The following is a 17,283-nucleotide window of genomic DNA, read 5'->3' as shown; positions in this document are numbered from 1 at the left end:
AAATAAATATAATTTGACTCGAAAACTACTAGAAAGTAATACAAAATAATATTGTTTATTCAAACAAATATATGTACATACATAAAAAACAGGCAACGTGCCAAAATAAACAATAGGGTATACAAATTTGGTAAAATATCCTCATATTGCCTGCACTGCTTTCAAGATTTTCCAAAGTCGTCTTAATGTCTGTTGAAACTTAGTCAAGTTTCAGCGAATTCCGCTTCTACTTGTCTCTCATTGCATTAACTCTGTTCTTACAAACATTTAAATAAATTTGCTGGTTCTTGAGAGAACCGAAACCACGTAGTTAAATAAATATTTCTAGAAACGTTGGCGCTATTTGTCGACCAATCACTGATTGTTATACAATACACAAGTTTAGATATCCTCATCTATCGTACCAACAATATGACAATCAATGTGATTTTTGAATAAAATGACCCCACGTGTTTAGAAAAAATATCTCAACGAAATTTGTCAAATAATTTTAATAATGACAAAATTTGGTGGAATTGAAGCAAGTTTCAAAAGACATGAAAACAGCTTTGGAAAATCCAGTTCAGAGATCATCTTTCATCTATGTGGTTTTTGCTTGCTTCATTTTTCGTTTCTACCAGTTCTTTCTTAGCTTTCTCTACCATGGAGCTGATACTTTTGATTCTGAGAATCCGTCAATTACCGCCATAGAATCATACAAATGGAAGGATCCTACAACTTGGCCCTTAATACAACAATAAACAAGAAAATGTCGATAATACCTTGGCAAATTCAATATTTAGCGTTGTCTGGACCTATTTCCTCCTTTGATGAAGTGAACATGTAGTTTTGCTTCATACTTCCACACTTTAAATTGAATTGTCCAGGCTGAATTTTCTGAACTGTTTTAAGGCTCTACCACACCTCAAGAAAATTTCTATTTTAAAAGATATGCAACTTGTAAAACACCCATGCTACCTCGTTATGACAGCTGCCACTCATCTCTAAGGGTTAAAATCGTTTACTTCGTTTACAATAAGTAACTAGTTTTATTACTGCTATTGTCAGCGGGGGAAGTGTATCCCAGCAGGTAGAGCAGATTAAGGAAGTATTTCTTACTAATCTTGGAATTTTTCAACCCAAAATCTTAGAAATTTAGGTAGGTACCTAGTTACCTCTCGGAATGTATTTTGAATGAAGCAAATTAATAATAATTCCGTTATTCAAAAAAATTTTTGGGGAGGCCAATGTTAGTACACGAAGGCGTTTGCGGAAAAAAAATGAAAAAAATAAAAACGATTCATAAAATTAAAACCTCTATTAAAAAGTTGCGTATCGGAAGTGCGAATTCCGGCAAAAATAATATCGTCGACGATGAACAAACGAAAACTGCAGATATATTACCTACCTGAAGTGTATGAAAGAAAAAATCGGATTTATTAATAAAGCTGTCACAGAGTAACGTAAACGTTATTGAAAAAACTATTTGTGGTCAGCGAACGTGTAGTGAATGGAGTAAAGAAAGGACAAAATGAGATACGGAATTAACACCGCAAATACCGTTAAAAGTATTGTGCATTCCGATAAAACTTTTATGAAAAAATTGCCCAAGTCTATACAATTTGGCATTGACAATGAAGAAAAGGTCAAAGAAAAATTTTACAAAGTTAGTGAAATTCGTGACTAGTTAGTATTACCACTTATATATCAGACAAATACACCCCTACGAAATACTGTAACAATAATAAATTTGATGTTTACCTGAGCTTTCGCAGAAATCATTTCATTATAGAATATTAGGCATTCCCTGAAGTTATTGGATTACGAGGACTTAGTTACTAATCCTTTGGGTTTTCAGGTAAAAATAAAGAATAAGTTTTGCAATATAATGCCAGCCAATCTAAAATGTAAAGAAAAATTCTAGAAGGTAAAGTGGCCGCCAAATTAGACCGAATGCTGCCTGGGGCGCGGTCGTGCTGTCACTCATTGAAGCGATTAGGATGGTTGTAACTTTTATTACTCTCCACTCTTTGGGCACATCATATCTTTTATATTTTATATTAGTAGGTATTAAGGGAAGGGAATTTTGTATAAATAGACGACAACTCCTTACGAACTCATTACTTGTCATTTGTCAGTGTAAAGTTACCTACTTGACTGTGTATCCATACTACTTCGTGTATTTTTGTGTTGCTTTTGTGAATTTTCGTATATATAATAGACAAATATTTTAGTGATTAGTGTTTAGTTAGTGTAGCATTTAAGTAGGTTAATTTAATAGTTTTTAGAATAGTGACGAGGTAAGTAGTGGACAGATATATATCTATTTGAAAACATGGGGCATTCTTCCAAGAAAAATCCTAGCGTTTGTGGTAAGCGCAAAAGTAAAAAACAACTAGTTAACAAACTGATAAAAAAACAAAAACAATCAAAGTCTAATAATGATAACACTGTGGTTCAAACAGAGAAAGAGCAGTTCACAAGTAACTTAGATTGTTATAAAACTGACAGCGATTTTTCAGATGATGTATTTCTTGTCGAGAAGGATACTCTTTCTACGACCAATACAAACACTTTTTTTCCTACTGGACGTAGAATTGTTGACATAGGCCACTTATTAACAACACTGAAATCAATCAGTCATAATATGTTGGGTTGCACTTTAGATAATATTGAAATAACTCATGAAAATTGTTACGGTTTAAAAAGTTTTTTCTATTACAAATGTGTGGAATATTCGGTAATTTTTGTACTGAACCTGAAAATCACATAAACAAAGTGAATGATGCAGCTATTTGTGGAGCTATATCAATAGGTGTAGGCTATTCTCAAATCTCAGAATTTTGTTCAGCTCTAGATATCCCTCAAATGTCCCAGGCGACATACCGTAAAGCTGAGGCTAGAGTTCTAAAGAGCATAGAAGGACTTTTAGAAGAAGAAATCAAAAAAGCAGGTAAAGAAGAATACCGATTAGCAGTTGAGGCGGGGGAGGTAGATAATGATGGCGTTCCATATATTACCGTTATTGTCGATGGAGCGTGGAGCAAACGCTCTTACAAATCCAATTACAATGCATTGTCTGGGGTAGGATGCGTAATTGGTGCCAGAACTAAAAAAATTCTTTATGTTGGAGTGAAAAACAAACTTTGTAGTTTCTGTAAAATCTATATGAAACAGAAAAAAGAAATTCCAACACATAACTGTTTTAAAAACTGGGAGCAGACATCTACGTCTATGGAAGCTTCAATTATCTTAGAGGGATTTAGAAAGTCTGAGGAACTTCACAATTTACGTTATAGGAGAATTATAGGCGACGGGGATAGTAGCGTATTAAAAAAAGTTCGGGCTGCAAAACCATATGGTGCACATTATTTTATCGAAAAAATTGAATGTAGAAATCACATACTTCGTAATTATTGTTCTAAAATTAGAGAAATAGTTAAAACAACGAAAGCAGATATCACTGTTAAAAACGTTCTTAAAAACAGTACTCTAAAATTTAGAACAGCTATTATAAGTGCTATCAAATTTCGCAAAAATGAGCCTATTCCTTTACATAAAAAAATTGAAAATCTTAAAAAGGATATTTTAAATGGGCCACAGCATATATTTGGAAATCACGAACACTGTGCAAGCTATTTTTGTCGTAAGAGTGGACAGTCAAATGATATTTTTTTTTCTACTTTTGCAAATAGTGTTTTATACGAACCTTACAAACAAGTTTTAAATAGAGTTGCAAATTTGTCGTCTAGTTTACTTTTCGATGTGGACAACAATGCTGTGGAATGCTACAATTCCGTCGTTAATAAATCTGTGGGAGGAAAAAGAATAAATTTTTCTGCACGAGGGTCGTATCAAGGGCGATGCTTTGCTGCGGCAATAAGTTATAATAATAAGGGTACGTTCTTAGTTCAGTTATTCAAAAACATTTTTGGGGAGGCCAATGTTGGTGTATATACGAAGGCATTTGCGGAAAAAAGATTGAAAAAAATAAAAACTGTTAATAAAAATAAAACCCATATCAAAATGATGCGTATCCAAAGTGCCGATTCCGATTACGGCAAAAATAATATCGCCGACGATGAACAAACGAAAACTGCAGATATATTACCTGAAGTGTATGAAAGAAAAAAATCGGAGTTATTAATAAAGCTGTCACAAAGTAACGTAAACGCTATTGAAAAAGCTACTTGTGGCCAGCGAATGTGTTGTGAATGGAGTAAAGAAAGGGCAGTTCGGTTAAATGCAAGCAATTTTGGAAAGGTGTGCAAAATGAGAGACGGAACTAACACCGCAAATACCGTTAAAGGTATTGTGCATTCCGATAAAACTTTTATGAAAAAATTGCCCAAGTCTATACAGTTTGGTATTGACAATGAAGAAAAGGCCAAAGAAAAATTTGAAGCTCTGACAAATTTGAAAGTTGTCTCCTGTGGATTATTTATAGATAACGAAAAAAAATTTTTAGGAGCTTCTCCAGATGGCTTAATAAATTCTGATTCAATTGCAGAGATTAAATGTTCATATGCAGCTTGCGATAAAAATATTAAAGAAGCTATTAAAAATAAAATCATTAATTATTGTACAATAAATGGAGATAATAAAATTATTTTGAACCCTAACCACAACTATATGTATCAGGTGCAGGGTCAACTGCATATAACTAAAAGAAAATGGTGTTATTTTATCATCTACACTAACGTAGATTTAGAATATTTTTTAATTGAAAGAAATGATGACTTCTGGTATAAACATATGGCAAATGAATTAGAAAAATTTTATTTAAATGCCATGCTACCAGAAATTATTGACTCGCGGTGGAGTCGAAATCAGCAACTCCGAAATATATTGAAAAAAGATTTATAGAGATGTGCTAAGTTTTTTTGGCAATAAGTGTAAAATGTTGAATTTTATGCTTTGAAGGGGTTTTTGGTTTTTTGTTATTATTTTTATTTTATTAATATGATTTTATTGATGATGATTTTTTCCTGTGATTCTTTAATAAATAATAAATATGTTTACTCAATGGATGGAGTAGTATTAATCAGTACTAAGTAATTCCGAATTGGATCTAAGTGTAATAGTAAACTCAGAATTGACAGTGAGTGTCATCAAAAAAGCAAATTCCCTTGGGTATTTACTACAAAGATCTTTCATAAAAGCAAGTGTAAGCGCCACGTTAAAGTACAGTAAATATGAAAAATATTTATTGGAATGTGTCCAATATATATTCAGAAGATTAGGGATGAAAGTAATTACGACTATTATAATGTTGATGACAATAATGATATGGAATCACCAACAAAACGACCACGATATGCTGATAACAATATACAAATGGCCAAAGAGGTGTGCGATGTTACCGCATCAGCCAGTTTGTACCTGTTTCCATTTGTGCAGTATAAGTACTCCTCTCTTAGGAATTGTAGTAATTTATAGCTGCAATTTTATTTGCTTTACTGCACATATTGTCATAGACAAATCCTACATCCCTAATATAGCTTGAATAAATGTATTCCAATAATAAAATTCCATTTAATTAATATCATTCATTTAATTAAAAGGGGGAATGAAATCAAGACAACAACGTAGAAATGTCATCATATTTCTGTAAAAATTTTACTCGTCTTTATCCTTCTTAATGCTATTCTCAGGTACTTCAAAGAATGGTCAAATAAGCTTAAGGTATTTAAAAGGTGGTATTGTGTGGGCCATAAATTACAGCTTAGCGCCTCAGCTAATATATTGGGTTGCCTAACTTACCAAAATTTGCCCAAAATGCTTTGCAGTTTTTTTACAATAACTAAAAGAAGTAAAATTTTAACAGAAAACGAAGACTGGCGCCTAAAGTAGAAAAAAATTCTCTATCACCTCGATATTTTTTAAAAGCACACCGAGTTATAGTTTTCGCTAAAAATCCGCTGGGGTTTTACGCACTTTATTTTTTATTTTAAAAACTGCTACGTTTTTTAAAAAATACAAGACGCTTCCTTAAAGATTTTTATATCATGAGCACGCACATGTATCGCCCTGCTCTTCAACTGTTAAAATAAAGGCGCAAAATAGGTTGGCGTTTTGCCTTATTTTGGCATCTTTTAATGACTGTGTGGCGGAGCCTTAAGTCACTTTCAGATTTGGTCCATGGTCTGAAAACAACAAAAAAATTAATACTCCATTTTTTGATACAAAAAAATCTAAAGTTAAAGAATAAAATTGTAAAGTTCTTTGACGTGGTGCATCCTGACTCTATTAAACAAGGAATAATTAAGCACCACATCATAAAGGACCCAATTTTTGATCCAAAACTAATGCCAAAAGGTCAGTGGCGTTACTAGGAAAATTTTAAATAGGGGCTACTACTGAATTAGTGGTTAAGCTTATTTACATAATATAATAAACAAAATATCGAAGATAATTATTTTTTTTATCTCGAAATTTGTCAGTTAAATAGTTTTAATATAAACTCAAGAAATTTTGGACAACGAAACTGTTATATAAACAGAAAAGGTAATATTAATCCCACCCACTCCTACTTTTAAATTTCATTGGCTTATTTGATTTACTGTGAAATGAAGATTGATTTTTACTTTGTCAAGTTACTTTGACAAGTGTTCGAATCTACAATTATTGAAACAAACTACTAAGTGGCCCCGCCCACCCACCCGGGTTTTTTCTCCATCAATCATTTTATTGGACGAAAAGTGGATTTTATTTTGATAAATAGTGAAATATAAACAAAAAACTAAAAGTAATCCCACCTACTTCCATTCTGGAACTTCATTGGCCTATTTTATTGGATGAAAAGTAAATTTTGTGTTGATGAATAGTGGAATCTAAACTAAAAAGGTAAAACTAATCCCACCCACCAGCACTTTTTAATTTCATTGGTTTATTTTATGTACTGTGAGATGAAGATTGAATTTTACTTTGACAAGTGACAATCTACAATTATTGAAACAAATTTCGAAGTGGTCTCGCCCACCTACACAACCATCCAATTGACATGGGGTGGGTGGGCGGGGTTTATATTTTCCTTTTTTTTTTTTCTTAATATACATAGTATTTTTTTACAACACGATACTCAAAAATGTGTTTTTAATTTCTTGTAAAGAAATAAGAATTTTGCAATTAAGCTCCGCCCCCTTGGTTCACGGCGATTAAAAAAGATCATTACAACTGAGACATTCCTACATTATGTCTTTTTGTTTTAATACGTGTAGACTCTTTTCACAACATGAAACTTAAAATATATTTAAAATGGAAAATTTGTATAAGGAAATGTCGATTTTGCAATTAAGCCCCGCCCATAATTGCAAAATCCATATGAAAATATGGCTATGTATATTAAGGAAAAAAAGACAAAATATAAGCCCCGCCCACCCACCCTGTCTCAATTGTGATGAATTTTTTATTCGTTGTCAGACCGAGGGGCGGAGCGTAATTCCAAAATACAAATATACCATTTTAAATATGTTATAAGTTTCTTGTTGTGAAAAGATGAATAAATATTTCAATATTTTTTTTTTGGAATTTAAATTTTATTTTGTCAATTGTCGAATTTAACATTAAAAAATTCCAAAGTGGCCCCGCCCACCTCTTTTTCTTTTGGCTCAGTCATTTTATTGGAAGACGACTTGGTTTTGTACTGTTAATTAGTGGAATATAAACAGAAAGGGTAAAACTAATCCCTTCCACTCCACTTTTAAATTTCATTGGCTTATTTTATTTACTGTGAGATGAAGATTGAATTTTACTTTGACAAATGTTTGAATCTACAATTATTGAAACAAATTTCAAAGTGGCCCCGCCTACCCACTCAACCATCCAATTGAGATGGGGTGGGTGGGCGGGGTTTATATTTTGCCTTTTTGTTCTTAATATGCATAGTATTCTTTGCATAACACGATACTCAAAAACATGTTTTTAATTTCTTGTAAAAAAAGAAAAATTTTGCAGTTAAGCTCCGCCCTCTTGGTTCACGGTGAATAAAAAAATCATCACAATTAAGATAGGGTGGGTGGGCGGGTTAACATTTTGACTTTTTGTTTTAATACATATATGCAGACATCTCAGAACATGTTTAAAATGGAAAATTTGTATAAAGAAATATCGATTTTGCAATTAGGCTCCGCCCCTATTTTAAACATGTTTTAAGTTTCTTATTGTGAAAAGATGGCTATGTACATTAAGAAAAAAAGGTAAAATGTATACTCTTAGTTTTTTTTTTTTTTTGTCAAAAACTATCATTCTTGCAGTAAATTTTGTTTTGCTGTTGCAGCATGTTGGAAATTGTATTGAGCCATAAGTAGAATTTTTCCTAATTTCTTTCTTCATGACTTCCAAAACATTACCAATGCAAAAATTATTATTCTTTAAATAATCTCTCAAATTACAAAATATTTGCTCTACTAAAATTTCTATTTGGAACGCGTTTTCTGAAGCGTAATGTAAAGCACCAGTTTTATATTCTTTTAATGCCACAAATTTTGCATAATTTTCATTACAATTCTTCTTAGAGACAAAAGCAACAATACATTTTTTGCAAAAATTTTGATTTTTTGTCAAACTTGTAGCAACGTAACTTGTGCAACTGTACAAAGCATTTTTTTTCTCTCAAAGAAAGTTCTTTTTTCTTCAAATTCCAATTTCTAGGTAAAGCTAAATTTTAAAAGTTTTAAGTCATAGTTAAATTGAATGGCCGTAGGGACCGGATGTCTTGACCGAATTTGGGAAAATACATTTTGTTAACAATCTTGAGAAAATCTCGATGTTTATAAATATGAGTATTTTGTTTCGTTGAAAAACAAGTTTTGCAGAGTAATAGTTCAAATAGTAAGCTCTCCATTGAATCTTTTTAGTTTGAATCTCCCCTGTCAAATAATTATCTTTCTTCTCAACCTCTTTGGCCTGAATTTGTTTCGTCTAAACCGCTAAACTGCAAACAACCACCTGACTATGTAACGCTACAGAAAGAAAATGATACGCTACCAAAAAAAGTCAGAATGTAAAAAATTATTAACAAATTGTGGTTGTGACTACGGACGATAGAAAAAGACATTATAAAGAACATACGAAAAGATAAAAGGAAGACAAGAACAGAGGGAAACATAGAAACAGAAATTATGAGTTTCAGAAAAAATGACAGAATATCCTAAAAATAATAAATGAAGAATGTATAGTAAGTACACAGGTAAGTCTAACAGGTAAAATAAATCTACCACTTAAGTGTGTAATTTTAATGTAGGTACCTACAGATTTTTTTACAAACATACAACAAAGTTAAGATTCGAACAAAATACTGAACATTATAACGAAGTAGAAACAAAAGCGTCAAATTTTTACAATTAAAAAGCCAGTTTGTACTTTACAGCTGATAAAGTTTCGTTTCTAAAGTAATGACTTTTTTGTGAGTGCTACTGATAGGAAGACCATTAAGAAGAGAATAAAACTGCTTCGCTGTTGTAATATTAAATTTACACATAAAATACTTTCTAAAAACATTTCGCGCTATTTCAGCCAGAAGAGGTACACGTGGATGATTTTGTAACCTTTTTAGAGTTTCGTCAGATAGTTTTCTAGATTTAGCAAGTTTTGACAATAATTTATGTACTTCAGAACACGCAAAACAATCTAAAAGACCATTAACGTTGTAAATAGTACATCTATCAGGTTTAAGTTCTAGATTCGGAATGACATAAAAAATAAAAACCAACACTAAATTATCGAACTGGTAGGTCCACTGCGGAAAGAAATCCGAACAACCATGTATCCTCGAATGGTGGTTCCATAACATTGTGTTATCACGTTCCTCTGTATTATCTTCAAGATCCATGTGCAAAAGAAGCTTAAATAAATCGTTGTAACCATATTTCCAAAAAACCGTTTCCAGGGTTTTGGTTTCAATTTTTAAACCGTGTAATATTAGGTAGATGAATAATTCTGTTGTTATTGATTTATTGTTCGCTTCAGATATACAATGAAAAAGTGTGTTACTCTTTAGGGTACTAATAAAATCAATGACACTTTGACGCACCTTCGCACTTTTTTCAAGAAGAAGAATTAATTTTCGCAGATTAAGATGTGAGCTAAACACTTCCTCGTATTCGTATTTGTTATACTCACCAATGCAAGACGGCGGATATGAAGTAAAACTGTAAAACACCAAGTTTTCGAAAATGTCAGATACAAGCGTGTTGCACTTTTCTACAAGAATTTCCAAATAATCACTGTCTGGAGCCAACAAATCATACAAAAGTTTAGCAAAATCAACTTTTTCTGTCTCGTTTACCAAAATATCCATGCCACGTTCAAGGATTGTGTGGAACAGGGGTGATTTTTTCTTTGCAAGTATTAACAAAACTTTAAACATGATGTCACAAGGTATATGTTCATCAAATGTGTATAAAAATAAAAGTTCTTGAATGAAAGCAGGTTGTCCATATATTACAGCACTCTCAAACACATTATGTGCGTCTGCCAATTCGCTAAATGGATCAGCACCATAACACAGCAGAGTAGTTATGATTTCGTCGTTATTTTGTTTACTGGAATTAAAAAGTGCCTCTTGTAACGCCGTAATACCATATCGGCTTTCGAAGTTCACGTCCGCTCCGTTGTCCAGCAAAAATTTTGTTATTCTGGATGAAAATTTAACCGCGTCGTGTAGATAAGGTTTCTTTGGATCTTTCTCTTTCAGCGAAACACCTCTTTCAATTAACACCAGTGCGTAGTACTCATCTTGTTTGTTATAGTGGCCAAGTGCGTACCTTAATGCTGTTTCACCAAGGGTGCTGCGAACCTCTAGATCGTCTTTGTCGTGGAACTGTAACAGATACTCGAAAATCGACCTCCTGGAATAAATACTACTCTAAAGTATATTTGTAAAAAAAAAACTGTACGTTACCGATTGCGTAGAATCGATTCTTGAAGCAACGTAAAACCTGCTTCGTTTCGTTTTCTGATTAACGATTTTGAAAAAAGGTCTTTTACTCTGTCCAGATAACCGTGTTTGATGGCAATTGTTAAGTTTTCTATGAGCGGACAAGATTTTCGTGGAAAAACGTAATTTCGCAGACGCTTCATTGTCAAACATTCTAAAAACGTGGACGTGTTGATTCCTGTACCATGTAATGTTAACCAGATTGATCACACTGCGCGTTTTTGTGTAAATGCAGGCTCTCTACATCCTGCGCACGACTAACTTATGGTCTATTTTTAAAAGTTTTCGTGGAAACTGAGGTTTATTCTTGTAATATTTACTTTATTCATTAGCGCGAATGAGTCAACAGAGGACTGTTTGTTGCTTTTTCTTTCTGATTAGTTGTTTGATTTCTGAACCTGAAACTGAAAAAGGACACTATACTTCGTTTACCGAATGGATGGAGTTATAAGTGCGTAATCACGGCATGATCTTTAAAAATCCTGATTAAGTTGAATTGGTCACGACCGTTTTCACATAGGTCAATAAATTGTACCTGTTTTTCCGCTTAGATCAACTAGAGCTTTCATTGCTACTTTCTTGCTTTCTATAGAACTAGACTTAAAGTGTGCACTCTGATCAGGAAAGTATCAGTCAAGTTTTCTCGTGTTCATAAAGCAATCGGCTATTAGTGTATTTTTACTATATAATATTGTTGCACAATCTGAAGAGAACTCCTTAAACTTCTTAATCTGACACTCTAAAAAAATGACTACATTGGCGTGTTCCGCAAAGTTTAGTTGTGAAATTTATTAAAAATTCCACGAATCAGAACCCAGAAGGAATGACGAATTTTGAAACAGCATTTGACCAAATAAGTGTCCTCCACTGGCAGGAACACGTTTACATAATCTTTTTCAAGTACTAAGGCATCCTGTTCGCTATATTATTGAGGAATGTGATACAAATATATTACTATTTTTTCTTGAATTAAATTCCTCGACACGATGTTCCATATACATCTATACAAATACATATTTGAATATTACAAATTTAAACACACAAAGAAAAGGGAAATTATAAGTGCTATGGATTTTAACCACTCGAATTCCTGGGGCTTACATCCATTCCCGCAAAGGACTAGCCAATTAGACAGCCTGATTCACTAGGATTGAAAGTCCAGTGTTGCAGATAAACATTTACATAAAAACGTTAAGGAAAAAAATTGGTCCATACTCATTTAGAGAGAACTTCTCTCACCCATGAAATACCGGATGTCTGGAAAATGGCGGATTTTAGCAGGTTTGTCAAAATCAGTTTTATCTTAGCAGGTACTAACTAGTGTACCTAGATAATAATTATGAGAAGAGTAAAAGGCAAAGAGCGGGATTCATTTCTATTGGTGGATCATTTTTTCCACGGCCTATTTAAAAGAAATTTTATATTAATGTTGTCAATTTGACATTCATAACCGTTCGTCAAGTAGAAATTTGAACGATGACCGGCTGCAGCGTGAAAAGTTGTAAAAATAGAATATTAAAAATTAGTAACAAAAAATTAAGCCAGAAATTATACTTGCAAAAAGTGTGTAATGCAAATTTAGGGAAAAATTTGGCAAATATATTAACAAAGGATCAAATTGAGGCTCTAAAAGGGAAGAAATTCAAAAAATGTTCCGAGCAAACAATCACTAAATCTTTGAAGCTTAAATTTGGATGAGGGACCAGTGGATATAACTCATTAAGAAAAATGAAACTACCATTTCCAGCTATTCGAACATTGAATTTTCATTTACAAAATTTAGAGTTTAAATCTGGAGTTTTGGATGAAATTATAGGGTTTTTGAAAATTAAATGTGAATCGCTTAATCAGGATTTTGGGAGGGATTGTATGGTGGTATTGGACGAGATGGATATAAAAGCTGGGGTTGATTAATGTGTACGTAGTGGGACGTATATTAGGGAATTACTTTACCAAAACATGAGCGAGTAGCGACAAAAGCGTTGGTAATTCTTGTGGACGTATTACTACCCGCTGCAAACAAATTGTTTCATACTATTTTACTGGAGACAGTATGAATGGGGCAGTTCTAGCTGATTTTCTCAAAGAAGTTTTTAAGAAAATCAGTGCAATTGATTTGAAGGTTCATTCTGTAACCTCAGATATGGGATCGACGAATCAAGCTATGTGGAAAACCTTTGGGATAAAAGCTGGAAGAAAATGAGAAACAAATAATTATGTCCTAAACCCAGTTAATGACGAAAAAATTTACTTTTTAGAAGATGGGCCACATTTATTAAAAAATATAAAGCAATGTTTGGTACAAAACAAAATCATTCAATTATCAAATGATTCTGTTGAAAAATATAAACTATCTTCTGATTTGGTTGACGTGCAACATTTTTGTGAAGAAGAAGGCAAATTTGAGCTGCAATTTGGGCGTCTAAATTAAATGTGGATCTTTTACAATCTAACCATTTTAACAAAATGAAGGTGTCAAATTCTCTAAACGTTTTGAATTGAAATGTTAGTTGTGGAATAAAATTTGATGCGGAAGAGGAGAGAGCAAATCTTCTCTAACGACAGCCGTTTTTATTGATGTTGTACATAGATGGTTCCAGTTGATTAGTTCTAGATCAACTGTTTAGGCCTTGAGCAAGTTTAATATGGCTGTCTATAGGGAAACTATAGAATTCCTTCAAGAGTTCATTAAGTTATTTTTAAATTTAAAAGTCGCTCTTGACAAATTTGGAAAAACAGTTTGGAAGCCTATTCAAACAGGTGTTATACTGACTTCAACATCAATTTTAGACCTGCAAAACTTGTTCTTGAACGAAAAAAAATACTCATATTTATTAACATCGAGATTTTCTCAAGATTGTTTACAAAATGTATTTTCCCAAATTCGGTCAAGACATCCGGCCATTCAATTTAAATATAACTTAAAACTTTTATCAGTTTCTCAATATTTGGACGTTTCAAATAACTCAAGTTAAGAAACGGACAAAACAACACCTTTAGTTGGTTTTTTGAGTTATATTAAAAATAATAACAGAAAAGAAAACGATGTTCCTAGAGGAAAAGAAAATTTAGCTTTACCTAGAAATTGGAATTTGAAGAAAAAAGAACTTTCTTTGAGAGAAAAAAATGCTTTGTACAGTTGCACAGGTTACGTTGTTACAAGCTTGATAAAAAATCAAAATTTTTGCAAAAAATGTTTTGTTGCTTTTGTCTCTAAGAAGAATTGTAATGAAAATTATGCAAAATTTGTGGCATTAAAAGAATATAAAACTGGTGCTTTACATTACGCTTCAGAAAACGCGTTCCAAATAGCAATTTTAGTAGAGCAAATATTTTGTAATTTGAGAGATTATTTAAAGAATAATAATTTTTGCACTGGTAATGTTTTGGAAGTCATGAAGAAAGTAATTAAGAAAAATTTGACTTATCGCTCAATACAATTTCCAACATGCTGCAACAGCAAAACAAAATTTACTGCAAGAATGATAGTTTTTGAAAAAAAAAAAAAAACTAAGAGTATACATTTTGCCTTTTTTTCTTAATGTACATAGCCATTTTTTCACAATAAGAAACTTAAAACATGTTTAAAATAGGGGCGAAGCCTTATTGCAAAATCGATATTTCCTTATACAAATTTTCCATTTTAAACATGTTCTAAGTTTCATGTTGTGAAAAGATGTCTGCATATATGTATTAAAACAAAAAGTCAAAATGTTAACCCGCCCACCCACCCTATCTTAATTGTGATGATATTTTTATTCACTGTGAACCAAGAGGGTGGAGCTTAACTGCAAAATTTTTCTTTTTTTACAAGAAATTAAAAACATGTTTTTGAGTATCGTGTTATGCAAAGAATACTATGCATATTAAGAAAAAAAAATGACAAAATATAAACCCCGCCCACCCACCCCATCTCAATTGGATGGTTGAGTGGGTAGGCGGGGCCACTTTGAAATTTGTTTCAATAATTGTAGATTCAAACATTTGTCAAAGTAAAATTCTCATCTCACAGTAAATAAAATAAGCCAATGAATTTTAAAAGTGGAGTGGAAGGGACTAGTTTTACCCTTTCTGTTTATATTCCACTAATTATCAGTACAAAACCAAGTCGTCTTCCAATAAAATGACTGAGCCAAAAGAAAAAGAGGTGGGCGGGGCCACTTTGGAGTTTTTTTAATGTTAAATTCGACAATTGACAAAATAAAATTTAAATTCCAAAAAAAATATATTTAAATATTTATTCATCTTTTCACAACAAGAAACTTATAACATGTTTAAAATGGTATATTTGTATTTTGGAATTACGCTCCGCCCCTCGGTCTGACAACGAATGAAAAATTCATCACAATTGAGACAGGGTGGGTGGGCGGGGCTTATATTTTGTCTTTTTTTCCTTAATATACATAGCCATCTTTTCACATCAAGAAACTTGAAACATGGTTAAAATTGTACATTTTTGCAAGAAAATATGAATTTTGCAATTATGGGTGGAGCTTAATTGCAAAATCGACATTTCCTTATACAAATTTTCCATTTTAAATATATTTTAAGTTTCATATTGTGAAAAGAGTCTACACGTATTAAAACAAAAAGACATAATGTAGGCCCGCCCACCCGCCCTGTCTCAGTTGTAATGATCTTTTTTATTCGCCGTGAACCAAGAAATTAAAAACATATTTTTGAGTATCGTGTTGTACAAAAAATACTATGTATATTAAGAAAAAAAAGGAAAATATAAACCCCGCCCACCCCATGTCAATTGGATGGTTGGGTAGGTGGGCGAGACCACTTCGAAATTTGTTTCAATAATTGTAGATTGTCACTTGTCAAATTAAAATTCAATCTTCATCTCACAGTACATAAAATAAACCAATGAAATTAAAAACTGCTGGTGGGTGGGATTAGTTTTACCTTTTTAGTTTAGATTCCACTATTCATCAACACAAAATTTACTTTTCATCCAATAAAATAAGCCAATGAAGTTCCAGAATGGAAGTGGGTGGGATGACTTTTACTTTTTTGTTTATACCTATTTCACTATTTATCAAAATAAAATCCACTTTTCGTCCAATAAAATGATTGATCGAGAAAAAACCCGGGTGGGTGGGCGGGGCCACTTAGTAGTTTGTTTCAATAATTGTAGATTCGAACACTTGTCAAAGTAAAATTCAATATTCATCGCACAATAAATAAAATAAGCCAATAAAATTCAAATGTGGAGGTGGGTGGGATTACTTTACCTCTTTTGTTTAAATTTCCCTATTTAGCAATATAAAATCCACGTTTCGTCCAATAAAACGAGTGATCGAGAAAAAAACCGGGTTGACAAAATAAAAATCAATCTTCATTTCACAGTAAATAAAATAAGCCAATGAAATTTAAAAGTAGAAGTGGGTGAGATTAATATTACCTTTTCTGTTTATATAACAGTTTCGTTGTCCAAAATTTCTTGAGTTTATATTAAAACTATTTAACTGACAAATTTCAAGATGAAAAATAATTATCTTCGATATTTTACAAAAGCAGTTAAAACTGTCCTTCAACCTTATTAATTATATAATTATTTTTATTAGTTTATTATATTAACAAAAATCTTGGACATCAATGTCATTCCACTGTCAAAAAGTGTGAAACACATTTTTGACACTGCGAGTACCCTACTACATTCAAATTTTTGAAATTACAGAAAAATGATGTTCGAAATGATATTTCCGCCACTGTATAATTAATTCTAGCCCTACTTTTTACAGTACATTTTTTATCGAAAATAACTTCACTTTTACAGTGTAGCGTTCACCTAATGTTTTTGTTCGCAACTACAATTAATAATCCCCTGACTTGACCTTCAACCACATGTTATTTTCGTAGGTTATTTATTACACATCTGTATTTAAAATTTTGGACGTCCGGCTCAACTCATTCTTCAAAACCAGTACAAAATTTCAAGTTATTATGAATAGTTTCTGAGTTATTCAATCGACTCTATAGTTTTTTGCAAGCGTGTTTTTTATTTACCTTTTTCGGATGAAGCAGATCTTTTTTCGGCGGTATTCATCTTGCTTACACTATACACAAAATACATTACAAAAAAAAACACAACACGTTCAAATCACTAGTGAAAAAATAAAATTATTCAACATTGGATATTCTATGTTGAACCAAGATTATTTACTAAATGAAAGAATCTATTAAATGACCTTGTGCTGAACGATGTTTTTGTTTTGACAGTCGTTGGTTTAAAATTATTGAAAGTGCTGCCAACCAAACTAAATATCACCTAAAACTAAAAACAACTAACTTGATTACACGCATGTAATACTGGCTGCATAGAGAGCAGACTACATAAAAAAAGATTAAAAAATGAT

The 17,283-nt window shown here is 32.2% G+C and overlaps 1 protein-coding gene across 3 annotated transcripts; it reads right to left on the bottom strand.

The window, feature by feature from the left end:
• Positions 1-39: 39 nt before the first annotated feature.
• LOC135123458 (uncharacterized) lies at positions 40-17,129 on the bottom strand. Of its 3 annotated transcripts, XM_064048114.1 has the most exons (5): positions 16,934-17,129; positions 10,883-11,322; positions 10,102-10,829; positions 762-6,125; positions 40-711 (listed from the first exon to the last, which is right to left on the bottom strand). In XM_064048114.1, the coding sequence occupies exons 2-4, from the start codon at positions 11,059-11,061 to the stop codon at positions 6,097-6,099; spliced, it is 936 nt and encodes a 311-aa protein (XP_063904184.1). In that variant the 5' UTR covers positions 11,062-11,322; positions 16,934-17,129; the 3' UTR covers positions 40-711; positions 762-6,096. The 3 variants fall into 3 exon arrangements, with proteins under 3 accessions (XP_063904184.1, XP_063904182.1, XP_063904183.1); XM_064048112.1 differs by lacking the exons at positions 40-711; positions 762-6,125 and having other exon boundaries at positions 9,286-10,829; XM_064048113.1 differs by lacking the exons at positions 40-711; positions 762-6,125 and having other exon boundaries at positions 9,286-10,801.
• Between the last annotated feature and the right edge of the window lie 154 nt (positions 17,130-17,283).

This window comes from Zophobas morio, unplaced genomic scaffold (genome assembly GCF_036711695.1).
Source record: "Zophobas morio isolate AGI-343-1 ecotype UQ-CSIRO unplaced genomic scaffold, CSIRO_AGI_Zmor_V1 ptg000006l, whole genome shotgun sequence".
Classification (NCBI taxonomy): domain Eukaryota; kingdom Metazoa; phylum Arthropoda; class Insecta; order Coleoptera; family Tenebrionidae; genus Zophobas; species Zophobas morio.
The sequence above is the reverse complement of the archived record's forward strand: the minus strand, read 5'-3'. Positions and strand labels throughout refer to the sequence as shown.

What these genes read in the sequence shown, in the direction of transcription:
- LOC135123458 (XM_064048112.1), bottom strand. Translation starts at nt 11,061, where the DNA reads ATGAAGCGTCTGCGAAATTACGTTTTTCCACGAAAATCTTGTCCGCTC. An exon ending in GAATCGATTCTACGCAATCG is followed by an intron (nt 10,830 to 10,882) that starts GTAACGTACAGT and finishes TATTTATTCCAG; the next exon opens with GAGGTCGATTTTCGAGTATC.